Raw genomic sequence first — 13,155 nt, 5'->3', positions numbered from 1 at the left:
GATGAGCCGACAGATATTTAAAACCCAATTTTGTTTGTTTGTGTTGGATCATAGCTATTTGATTACATCATTCGTCAGTTTCTCTCAGCTAGAAGTCTAAAATATCCAGTAGATCTTGTCTTGATACTTATTTTCACGAAGGCTAACTTAAACCTTAGATCCACACGAAAGCATAATTACCTGCACACTTGTATTGTAGTGCACCAGCATTTCTGAGCCTCTGCGTGTTGGAGTAATTAGTTAGGGGGGGGGTTGCACTTACGGCAGCTGAAAGGTCTGACATGATTTAATTTTTCGTGACAAGAGCTTGGACCTAATCGCCTGACATTATATTTCTGCGCAAGCATTAATGTTATTTTGATGCCATGGCGTCGAGCCACCCCATAGGACTTGGAAAGCCCTGTTCTGCACACTGTGAATACTGTATCGAAAAGGTTTTTTGAACGTTTTTTGGAAAACAATGTCTTTGGAATTATATTATGTTTTATCGTGTCAATGGTCTTCCCATTAATAAATGATGAATAATGCAGGTGATAGCATCGAATATGATGTAAGTGAAGATTGGAGTTTTAGATGGAAAGGTTTTTTTAGTACACATCGCAATTAAAAACAATTTTCGTGGCATTTTGTGATTTCATTTGATTTCCCTTACTGAATATAACAATAAATTAAATATAAGTTGCAATTTTTAAAGAATTGTTTTGAACAACAGAAGATGACAAATTTGTTAAAGTAAAAACAATAAAAAATGAACAGAGAAAAGTAATGTATTATTAATATGACACAGTGTTTGTAAGTTTAACCTTTGGAGAAATGAAAATATTGAAAAACTACATTGAAAAATTTACTGCTACCATGGTAGAAATAGTTAGCTTAAATAAGACTTAAATTGCCTTAATTCTGGAAAATATGTTTTTTGTAGGCCTAAGTTTTTAGATAGCCACTTTTTAGGGTTCATCTGCGAGAAGCATAAACTTAATTTTCAAGTAAGGATAACCTATTGCTACTTTAAAAAGAAAGGGCCGATCAGCTACTGATAAGTAGCTGAAGGGTTTACGCAATTGAAAGTGTGTGGGTGTGATTACTGCAAGAAAAAATTGAATCCCGTTATCACAAATTCAATCAAGTATAGACAATCAGGATTTGAAATTGCAGCGTGATCACTTCCAAACACTGCATAATGAGCATGCTTTAAAGGTTTATTTTCTGGATTGCGTATCTAGCCTTTGCTAAGAAATCTAGCTTCTATAAAATATTTCAACTTAGAATTTTCAGAGAGACTTTGCAATAACTGCTGGGAGTAGTATTCATACGGAACAGTCTTTCTAAGGTGATGAAGCATAGATCGAAAGCCATAGCCAACGAAGGCTGAGCAGAATTGCAAAAAAATTAACAAAGAAAATTCGATTGTGCCTATAATCAGTAGATTTACGATGACTTACGCCTTGAATTGAAATAGGGAAGATTACAACCTTAAAAATCAAGATATTTAAAACAAAGAAATATTAAAGATGAAGATATTTGTTTAAACTTCAGCTTCATCCATGAGTTTAGTTGCAACATCAGGCACTTCAACCTCGATTTCAGAAGATCCCCTTTTTCTAACATTGTTTGAGAAGAACAAGCCAAGTGAGACACATGCACTGACAAAAACAAAAAAGCCATTGACGAAAAAGACAGCACCTGGATGGATCGAGACCACTGCATAGTACACCAACGGGCTTATCATTGAGCCAATCAGAATAGCAAATGTTTCGAGAATAAGCAAGGCTGCAAAGAGAATGCCAACTGTCGAAGGGGGAGTTATTTTTGAAATCATAGCTCTTATGGTCGGTGTATCAAGTGATCCTAAAGCGAGCGCTAGTTGGGAAAGGTAGAGCATCAAGGGCGAGTTTGCAAACCCAATCAAAACACAGTATACAGCTGAGATTGATGTGGTCATGAACAAGATGGTGAAATCGTTCAGTTTAAGGAGGCGTGTGAAAAGAAAGTTAAAACAGACCATACCAAGAAAGGAAATAAGTGCACTTTGAAATGACAGAAAGTAGCCTATTTTTTTAGGACTAAAATAATAAGGATGATTTTTCAAGTAAAGAACAATCACAGACCACTCTCCTGAGATTGTAATTGTTGTGAATGTTATAAGAAAGAACAATATAAGGCCATAATTCCGCTTGTCACTGGCTTTTAATATACTGTAGACTCTCTTGGCAGTTGTAATAGGATTTGATCTTTGTGCTACTGACAAAAGCCTTTTTAGTAAACTTGGCTTAGGTTCACTGGAGGTAATAACATGGTTGCAGGATGAGCCCTCCTGCACAAGATCCCTCTTCATGTCGTCCTTTTTTAACTGTTCTTCCTTGCTTTTCTTTCTTTTTTCATCTTTAACATCGGCTCTAATACCGTCAGCAATGGTGATTCTCTCTTCTTCACTATCACGTGTATCACTAATTTCCTCATTTCTAGCCTCCATCTGATCGTTAGAAGTTCTAGCCTCTTTGCTTTCCTTCCTAGTCTCGTTTACAACTGAATTCGGCCCTTCACATGTTTCTGTAGGCGGTGCTATTGGTTTTACGAACAGAGCAAGGTGCAAAATGGCCAAAATACCTAACCCTATATTCAAGATAAAAACTCCAAGGTATCCAATCCTTTCTATGATGAATCCACTTGAGAGATTCGCTGTGAATCCAGATAAATTGGTGGCGGCTTCTAAAAAGTTCATTCGTAATGTTCTTGTTTCTTCTGTTGTTATATCTGATATATAGGAGCATGCAAATACGTACAAGGCACTTACATCACCAAAAAAGCACGAAAATACACTAACCACCATCAGGAGCCACGTGGGGAAACGAAGGCCACTTTGTAGAATAACAACAATCAAGATATTTTCAATAATTTGACTCACTGGGGTAAAAAACATGAGTTTCTTTCGTCCAAACTCCTCTGATAGTGTTGTAACGAATGGCAAAGTCAATACAGTTATAAATGTAGCGAGAACCAAAAATCCACCAAACCACAGGCTCGATTCTTCTTGCAGGATGTCATCGATTCTTCTTGAACGAACCCGTTAACATTGCTGCACATTTCGTTTCGTTGTGTTTTTTTAAGCACAAGTGTTCCAATAAAATCTGCGGGAAGGCAACTAAATTGAGCGAAAGTGCCTGCATGCATAAGAATACCAAAGGCTCCACAGTAATTGGCATACGCTTGAACGGCATTATAGCTGATTTTGGTGCTTGTTCTCACTCTACCCTCATCGTGTGGCACAGATAAATGACTGCGGAATATTGAGACTCACTCACAACCGAGTATCATATTTCAACGTTCTGGTTTTATTCAATTGTTTTCAATAAAGCGAATTTCTGAAATGTATCAAAATCAATCTCAGTTGAAAACTTCAATCGGGAAATTGGCACACGTCAAAGACTCCATCACTGCAAGCCGCATCTCATTACTTTGTTCAGTAAAAAAAAAATGTTCAGCGAGATACAGGGGGTGCCGTCCTTGAAAGTTAGGAAGGGAGGCTGTACTGTGGGCAAATTCCATAGAGAAAGGATAATAATAGAAGCGCCGAAGCGCTAGATGTCTAACTGGGTATAATTGCCCATTGAGCTGGTGGGGCAAAACCACTCAAGCAGTAAAAGGGCAAAAAGGTGATTCCGCATAAGGGCTCAGTACGGGAAGTTGCAAGTTAGACGAAGACAAACCAAGATTATCGAAAGTTAGCATAGTCTTGAAAGGTTAGTTATACCTTGCTAGCTTGCCGTATTAATTTCAAATTTCTAGGCCATAAATTGTGTTGGTAAATACGGTTTCAAGATTTTTAAAATATTTTTTTGCTAAAATATTTTCGAAACGAAAGATAGAAAGCAAGTGGTCCGATGAAAATGTTTGAGACGATGGTCAATGATCAATGACCAATGGCCCCACCCTTACGATGACACAAACAGACTGATAAGAAATTGCTCGTTCATGAGAAATCTATAGTGAAATAAAATGTTGCCAACACATAATTCGTCCAACTAAATGTGGATTCACTTGCTAAGGTGAGCTGAGCCGCCTTAAATCTCTCTGAATTTAACAAGAGGGCTTAGCAAGTGAATTTCATTTGATCATGAGAGTCCATCAGGGACGTAAATTGGCAGATATTTGGGGGGGGGGGTGGGGGGTGAAGGGCTCAAAATTTCCGACTGACAAAGTTCAATTCTATTTTTTATGAGGGCCTAAACTTTAATAGTTTTTTACCAACGAAACCTTATAAATTGTCTCTTAAATAATTATTCCGCTGTATGATAAAGTTTCTAGATTTCGTAAATTTGGAAAATCGAGCATAAAGACTGTTAGTTTAATTGGTGCATCAAAGCATACGTGGTCCATTGTTAAGGTGTTAATTTTTCTTCTTCTACGACTTGCCCATTACTCCACTATCTTATCTAAATTTACGTTGTCCAAAATGTCTTTCTCGCAAGTAAGAATCATGAGGTCGTTTAGTCTTTCACAGGGGCGGCGCCAAGAATTCAAAGTGGGGGGGGGGGCTGGAGATGATACAATAATTAGACTAGACAACCATCTTTTGAAAAATTCACACATTATGCTAGCGGTACGTTTGAAGGAGCCGGCGGGAGGTTGGCGGAGGCCTTAGGGATTTTAAAGAAGCTCTCCACCACGCGCCGCCTATGTTTCATCAGTCGATCTCGAACGGAGAAAGTTCTTGACAAGTCATGGGAAATGTACTGCGCTTCTTTAAGCATTACTGTTAAATATTATTTAAAAATTCTATTTCGTATCCCGTTTTTAGAAGCAATTTGATGGAATGATCATCGCACTATCCCCATTACGACTGATACGATGAAGAATGTGAAAAACGTATCCAAATCTTACAAAAGTGTACACGCCTGGAATGGAGACAAATGTGGCTGTGAATTATGCAAATAGGTAGATTAATATCGTACTTTTATTATCTTTTGTATATAAATGGCTGGTATTAATTAGTTTTCCATAATTATCTATGTATATTAACTAAAGCTCAAACCAACTGTAGATAAAGATAATAACTTAAATATTAGCTGTTATCAGTGGCGGCTCCAGCGTGGGATAAGTGGGGGGAACAAAAGGTGTGTCAGGGACAGCGCCCTTTTGGACCACGGCCTTTTCCCTTGTTTGAAACATTTTCTTCCGGAGGAAACACCTGTTGTCTTCCAAGAAATGTCATTTACATGTGACGAATAGATAACGTACATACCCCCCCTGAAGTTTTCTCATCAGGTTTGCAAGAATCTCAAGAACCAACTTTCTTAAAAAGTGGGGGGACTAGTCCCCCCTATTCCCCCCCGTGGCTCCGCCACTGGCTGTTATTATAATAATAATGATATTATAATCACTATTGTTATTATTATTATAATAACAGCTTTTTTAAAAGTAGAAAAAGTCAACATTCTACAAACAGGTGATTGTAATTCGTGTTTTTTTGTGTATCTTACCTAAATTATTTCAAAGTATCAAAAGCTAGCAAAAGTATTAGAACTGAATAAAGAATGATGGATACTGTAAAACCACTTAAAAAGGGGGTTTTACAAACGTGAGTTCGTATGTCGTTCGCAGAAACGTACACGATAAATACGGCAAAAACTGTTATCCAATTCTCTATACACTTCTTCTAATTCATCAGTTCACGTCAAACGACTAAAGAAATCTTAAACGGCTAACGACGACAATGTAACGGCAAACACAATTCTTCAAGCTAGCGACAAGGTACACTGAGTTCGACAAAGCTTACGGCAAGACTGAACCTAACTATAAAGCCACCCCTTATATACCCTAAGAATAATACAATTTACAGAAGCTGATGTAATTGCAGCGCAATGATGCAATTGTCATGTGATGTCCTGCAATGAATGGGAACCCTGTGTTCTAACAATACCCAGGGCTTACTATTCTGTTTCTGTAGCAATAACACAATTCTAATTGGGCCAACCAAACATCTTACCTTCTTGCCCTTCTTGTTTTCAAAATGTTGGCCTTAAGGGTTGAAAAACTAATTTAAAGTTTTCTGCCAAAATCATAAGAATGCCCAAATAGTGGACCCTTTACGCTAACTTGTACAAATCCTTAGATAAAAGTAGAAAACTCTTTTATAAGAGTGATGGATACCCCAACGGAGTTTATTTATTTATTCAAGTTCATGACGTGGGGCTTAAAAGAGAGAGGGCCTTTGAGAGAAGGGGGCTTGTTACAAATTTGAAGTCAAAAATGTTTAAAAATGCCCTTGTCCATTTTTCTTTATAAAAATGTTCTCAGAAAACTTTGCTGGCAGCTTCGGAAGTTTCTTAAAATTAATCAGTTTTAATGTCCTCATCTTCATCAGCGTCACCAGGATCAATTCATATCTGGGACATCTTCTAAACAAATTGTTACTGACTTCTAAGGGGCACAAGCAAGTCTTTACATAGGCTGTATTTTATGCACACGATCTTAATATCATCGCACCCGTCAAGAGACCCTCTAAATGCGCATGTATTCTTTGTTTGAAATCAAAGGCTTAATAGAGAGGGGGCTTTGTAGAGAAGGGGGGCTTATTATAAGTTTTTGCTTGACAAGGGGGGCTTAAAAGAAAGGAGGCTTAATAGAGCTTTTACGGTAGTTTTAATAGTAGCTTTGATACATTACGGCCATGGCTGGATTGCATCGCTGCAGAAAATGGTGGCATTTTCAGATATTGCATCATGTTAAGGGAGTGCCTTTTTATATAACTTGTCTCAAAGAACACTCTTTTGTATTTGTATGGTAGATAACTTTCAATACCTATTCATTTATGTAATGCAATCAGGTGCGGTTATAAAAATCTGTCCCAGACTATCTGATGACACGGCATTGAAATAAATTTGTCATTTGCCACGATTGTGGTATTGCAAAATGCTGTTAAATTTGATGCTAACAAATCATGCCTTTAATCGTCTTATCTTATCTCTTATTTTCATGATAAAGCGACCATCACAAGTAATATTTGTTGTAGATATAAGATCTGTGAGTGAACTGAAAGCTGAAACAAGTAGCCACAGCTAGCAACAAGTAGCAAGTAGCTTACAGCTAGCATATAAGTTCTCATGAAAGAACATTTTTGAGGTGAAAGGGCCACCTTTTTTGAGGTGAGGTAAAATGGAGGAGTGAAACGAACCTTTTAGCAACATAAATAACTTGGATTAAAATACTTTCCCTTTGTTTCGTGGCAACTCACTTTAGAAAAAAGATTTTAATGCTAGAAACTAAATGATTTCTCAGGATTTAACGATTTCTACCATAGAGTTTTTGCTGCTCGGATTTTGTCAGTTAAGATCTGAGTATTCAAGGACCAAATTTTGTTATTGTAATTTGCAATATTGGTCATAAATTATATCTTTATTTGATATTGAAGACCGGGACAGTGTCAATTTTGTGCCTTCCACCAGATTTGAAAAGTTTGTCCAAGATTTGAAAATTTATGCAGTTATGTCGCAAAAGGTAAAACAAGGAAGAAGTCGATCAATACCATCGCTTTCCACCAGTGGATATTCATTTTGAGAATAAAATTTTATTATTAAAATTTGCTCCGAAGAATGCAATTTCCGGCAAACTTGAAGTATTAAGATTATAAAAAAATTTTCCCTTCGACGGCAAAGGTCAAATGGCAAAGTTCTTTTAAAATTTTCTTCTCAGTTTTTTGATTCCCTATCGAGTGATACCATAAAAAATTCGAGTTTTGATTATTCTCAGACCAGGAAAAGATGACGTCATCAGTCACGTGACTTAGGGGCCACGCCTAAAATGGCCCCTGGTGGTTTTCGATCCTCCTTTTCATACTGAATTCAGATCAAGTGAAAAATTTGTGATTAGGCAGTTTGCTAGATGGTTACAGCTATTTCCCTGCCTAAAAGTGACGTCATAACTCACCAATGTTGAAGGATGTAGTATAGGATATGCACGCCAATCCCTTGTGATTATCTTCTTATTATCTTGCTAATGGAAGCTCAAGCAAATAAGGTAGTCTGGACAACAAAGTATTCCCAGCTGGTCTATCGCTGTTATCAAAGTTAGGCTGGCTGGACCAGTAATTTTCCTGACTACATACGGATAGACTTCAGTCAAATCAAAACGTCAGTCAACTGTTTGTTTTTGCAATGATGTTTAATTTTCGAAGATGTTTGTAAACATAAACCAATTGATTGTTAAATAATCTAGCGTAATAACTGTAAAATCAGCTACGTGATCAAGATAGCCAAGTAAAGTATCACTTTGTGAATCAAGTTGTCAATGCTTGGAATACACGAATGATACCACAGTCTAAACAACATCGAAAGACATTTAACTTTATGTCTCCCTCTTTCTGTATCTTAATCAACTCGCATCTAAATTCCCACCGTTTTTTATTATCCTTCAATTAAAGCACAAACAAGGTACAAGTGCAGCTATTTCAATAAATGCTATTTGCGTCCGAATTCTGTTATTCTGTACTCCGAGCCCAAGAAATCGGGAGGAGAATGGAAAGGAGAGAAATAATTCTTTTCCCTTCCCAATAACTCCCTGTGCCACTTCAATGATGCTTTGCCCTTTAGCATGTTAGGAGGTTCTAAAGATTTATTTCAAAAATTGTAATTAGTATTCATGTGTTCTCACAATTCCAAATTCACTATTTATTTATCTATTTATTTTATAACCATAGTCAAAAGTGCACCGCTGCTCAAAGAACAAAAGTGCGCCGCGACCCTCCGATACAGAATATCGATTAGATGAAAAGGACAAAGAAATTGAAGCGGTGAACAGAATATCTCAGAAAACAGAAAACAAGTCACTGAGAGGCAAGCCCAGTCAGACCAGCTAGCCCTCTTGCGTCGCTGTGCGCTAAACTTCTATTTTATCAGCTACAGTAGGCCAGTTGAAATATTTTGTCAAGGCACGTAAATGAAAATAACCACTGCTACAGGTTACAATTCTTGCAGCAGTGATTCAGAAGTTTTTCAATATGTGCAGTTTAGTCATCAGTCATCACAACCCCCCCGCACAACTTCTCTCCAGGCATATTGACAGCTGAGAGATTCATCTCAATGTTGCCACGATGCATCTTACAAAGAATGATTTTGGAAGAAATGTCTAGGTACATTTGTGCAGTCAAAATGGATGAGAGATATTAGCTCGTATAAGAAATTAGTGTCTTTTTGAGATATGATGTATGCGAGGCACGATTAATATAAAAAAGTTAGTATTTTACTGTTTTTCCAGGAAATCTTAGTCAAGAGAGTACAGTACTGAAAACTTATTATGTCGATAAGCATCAATCCAACGTATTTTGTTGCAAGTCTTTGCTCATTTTTTCTCATTTCAAGGAGCGAACTTTGGAGCAGCCTATCAATGATAGAGCGAATGCAACCTCAATAACAGTTTTCGAATTCAATAACTCATCAGCCACTAAAAGCCTCTTTGGTTGTCTTAAACGTTAAAGTGAATATTATACATTTTAAGCAATCTCGTACTATTTGAACATGACATGCACCAAGGTTGTATCTAGGAGAAAACCTCACGAGGAGAGGTGGGAGGACCAATACAACTTCTACGATAACGACTATTCCCTTCGACCTAACTTAACCAAATCGAAACCTATTTACTTATTTAGCATGAAAATTTGTGGGTCATTCATTTTGCATTTTTTATTGAATTTGTTTGCGGTTAGGTCTTTCTAATGTTTAAGATGTCTCTTCTTTGTGAGCACGTAGCCACTCTCTATTCTGTGACTTAGCCCCCTTTCTACTACTAGCGCTACCCTACTAGCTACCAGTGCATAAACTTGAAGCACAAATAGAAATAATTGCATCCAGTACTTGTCATTCCAATTCCATAAGATTAAACCCAAACCAGTTAAAGATACGAAAATTCAACTCATAGCATTAATCCTTACAGAGAAAACAAAGCTCTAATCTACTATTCACTAGCGATTAAAGCGACAACTAATTTGTAAAGTAACCTCTCAAATAAGTCAACGTTGCTATCTTGTGTCACTATGGAAGGCAAAGTTGCAGCCCAGGTCTAATGTCAACAATTACTGTTCTTTAAAGATCCAAAGCATCATAGCTCCCTTATTCCTTAAATCTTTTAGTAAATTTTGAAAAATCTGGTAGCAAGAAAAAGTTGAAGACTCACTGAGTTTTTGCAAAGTTTTGAAAAATAACTAAGGATATCATTACAGTCAAAAACTAGATTTGATATACAGCAGAGACATATTAAATGAAAAAAGCCATAAAGTTGTTATTCACAAAGACAAATTGCAGAACACATAGCTTTAATCAGCATCGAGTTTGACATCAAGGTAAAAAGTAGCTGTAGCATAAAGCATTTATGTCTTGCCTAGAACTGCAACATTGCTGCGGCATCTCGTAGAATTGTAGCTTATTTTTGGCATACTTATTAGCCATTAGTGACCTGTTTGTTTGGGGTTGATAGATGAATTTTAAAGGAGTGAAAATTGAGGAATGTCAGCATTGAATTATTGGAAATAGACGTAGCACTTATCTGGGTACACTACAAAATAATGAATATAGTAAAGGTAATTCAGTTTCACCCTTACCAAGGTACCAAGAAAAGCTGCATTTGCATAGTTAAACTCTCAATGGCGGAAACTATATCATTTGGGGGGGGGTTAGCCCCCTTATAATCCCAATAATGTAAAAAAAGCCATAAATTAAATTGTCTTGCTCCTGACTTCACACAAATTAAGCCTCCCAAGTATTGTAGACCATCCAATCTGTTATATACTCCTTCAACCCTGCTGCATGTTGCAAGATGTATATAGATTAGGAACTGTCTTTTTTGCTGTTTATTTGATGTTTTCATTCCTATTGAAAAACTTTAAAACTTTACTTATCAGATTTAACCATTATAATAATATATAATAAGACGAATATTTATACAGGATATACACTTCAACGAGTTTAAACTGCTGTTTTTAATGTGTGTCTTATTAATGTGTGAAAACTACAACATCAGGTAAGAAACGCTTTTAAACATTAAGAAATAATTTTTTAGGCGCTAAACAGTTTCTAAAGAGTTATGTTTCATCATTGGCCACCACAACTTCAGAGCTTTCTTCTCTTTTCAAGCATTTTGCTAAGAACATTCCCAATGCAAGACATGTACTGACAATCATGAAACCTCCGATGACAAAAAACACTGAACCAGGGTGCGAAGAGACAACGGAAAAGTAAACTAGTGGGCCAATCATCGAGCCAATCAAAACTGAAAATGTCTCAACAATAAGTGATACTGAAAAAAGCAGGCTCACTTCAGAAGGAGTGGTTAGTTTAGAGATAATGGCTCGAATTGTTGGTACCGTCAGTGTAGATACCGCAAGAAGGATTTGAATTAAATACAGCATCAAAGTTGAACTTGCTAATCCAAGTAGAACACAATAAATCGCGTATGTTGACACGGTCAGCAATAAAATTGTGTTGTCATTGAGTTTAAGCACACGTGTAAACAAGAGGTTTACAATCACAAGACCAATGACAGAGATTCCTGCACTTTTAAAAGCAAGAAAATATCCTATCTGAACTGGATCCATGTAGAAGGGGCCGTTTCTCAAGAAAAGAACAGTGACAACCATTTCAGCTGAATATGTCACTGTCGTAAGTACCAAAACAAAGAATAGTGCCAGTCCATATCTCAACTGGCCATGAGATTTAAGAACCTTGTAAAATCTTTTGAAGTTGCTCAAAGGATTTGATTTCCTCAGTAAAACACAAAGCCTACTTGATGCAGACTTTCTTCTTTCGTTTTGTTCTTCTTCTGAATTTCTGTCACTTGGTTCATTCACTAGTAAGGCACTGTCCTTCCCACTTTCTTCGATAGTCGCAATGTTTGTCTCATTAGTAGAACTTTTGTTTGCATCAATAATGTTTTCGTTTACATCACTTTTTTCTATCAATGCCTCCCTTTCGTTAACCTCTTGGGCTTCATTCCTCTGTTTGATACCATCAAAGTCTTCGGGTGCAGTTTTTGGATCATTTTTCTCGTCCTGTCCCTCCCTTATATGTGCATATGGGTCTGCCTTTTCCGTCAATTCTAACATTGACCTATCAATCGGTTTCACAAAAACAACCAAATATAAAATAGCAATGATTGCCAATCCTGAAGTGGCAATATAGATACCTTTATATCCAAAGTGATCTAAAATGTGTCCACTCGACATCGCTGCTACGAAACCAGATAATATCGAAGCAGATTCCAGAAGATTTAGTCTCAAAGTTCTTGTCTTCTCTGTCGTAATATCTGCAATGTATGAAGATGTAAACAAATAGAGACCACTTATTTCGCCTATAAATGCAGGTAACAACGCTACCAGAACCATCAGCCAGGTATAGAAATTCAGCCCTGTACTCAATATGCAAACGATTATAGCACTTTGAGCGAACTGACTCAGAGGGGTCAAACTCATGATTTTGTGTCTTCCAAATTCATCCGAAAGCTGTGCCACAAAAGGTAAGGAAATAACTGTCACAAATGACATAGCCATTGCTATAGCACCGAACCAAAGAGTTGCTTCTTCTTGAACTTTGTTGTATTCATCTTTCGAAGAGCCCGTGTACATGGCTTGACATTTAGTTTGGTTGTGTTTCATCAAACACACGTTTTCCAGAACCATCTAAGGGAAGGTAACAACATGCAAGAAAAATGCCTGCATGCTCAAAAACATCAGTGGTTCAACAGTTACTGAAGAAATTATCGCCAACATTTTGAAGCAGTTGGTACAACCTTCATAGAAGCCAGAGATCTCTATTCTGTCTTAGAATATTCTCACCACACTTATTAAGTACTGTCCGATCGATAAGCGTGACTACTCCTAATCTACCCGGTGGGTCGCAAAACAAATGGTACTGTTATGAATAGGTACTGTTTGACGAGACTTGTTATGAATACGTCTTTCGATTTACGCATTTCTTTAGCTCTATTACTCCTTTTTTTCTTCCCTTAAGAAAAGATTTCTCAGATGCCGCAGAGGACAAAAGGTCCCTATCTTAGTTTGAAAAGATAGTCAGTTTTTGAATTATGTAATAAAATCATAGCTTCTCCAAAATGGCACAACGAAATTCTGGCTAGGAATACGGGCGAATATCAGTCAGTGCAGCATCTTGA

General features: G+C 37.0%; 1 protein-coding gene across 1 annotated transcript; it reads right to left on the bottom strand.

Moving 5' to 3' along the window:
* Positions 1-918: 918 nt before the first annotated feature.
* Positions 919-12,783, bottom strand: LOC135685620 (uncharacterized). The gene is made up of 3 exons (XM_089112846.1): positions 11,093-12,783; positions 5,987-6,018; positions 919-3,053 (listed from the first exon to the last, which is right to left on the bottom strand). Exons 1-3 carry the CDS (start codon positions 12,662-12,664, stop codon positions 1,526-1,528), a joined length of 3,132 nt encoding a protein of 1,043 aa, XP_088968972.1. The 5' UTR covers positions 12,665-12,783; the 3' UTR covers positions 919-1,525.
* Between the last annotated feature and the right edge of the window lie 372 nt (positions 12,784-13,155).

This window comes from Rhopilema esculentum, chromosome 15 (genome assembly GCF_057945365.1).
Source record: "Rhopilema esculentum isolate cy_ngs chromosome 15, ASM5794536v1, whole genome shotgun sequence".
In the NCBI taxonomy this organism is placed as follows: Eukaryota; Metazoa; Cnidaria; class Scyphozoa; order Rhizostomeae; family Rhizostomatidae; genus Rhopilema; species Rhopilema esculentum.
Note: the sequence above shows the minus strand (reverse complement) of the source record. Positions and strands in the feature narration are given on the sequence as shown.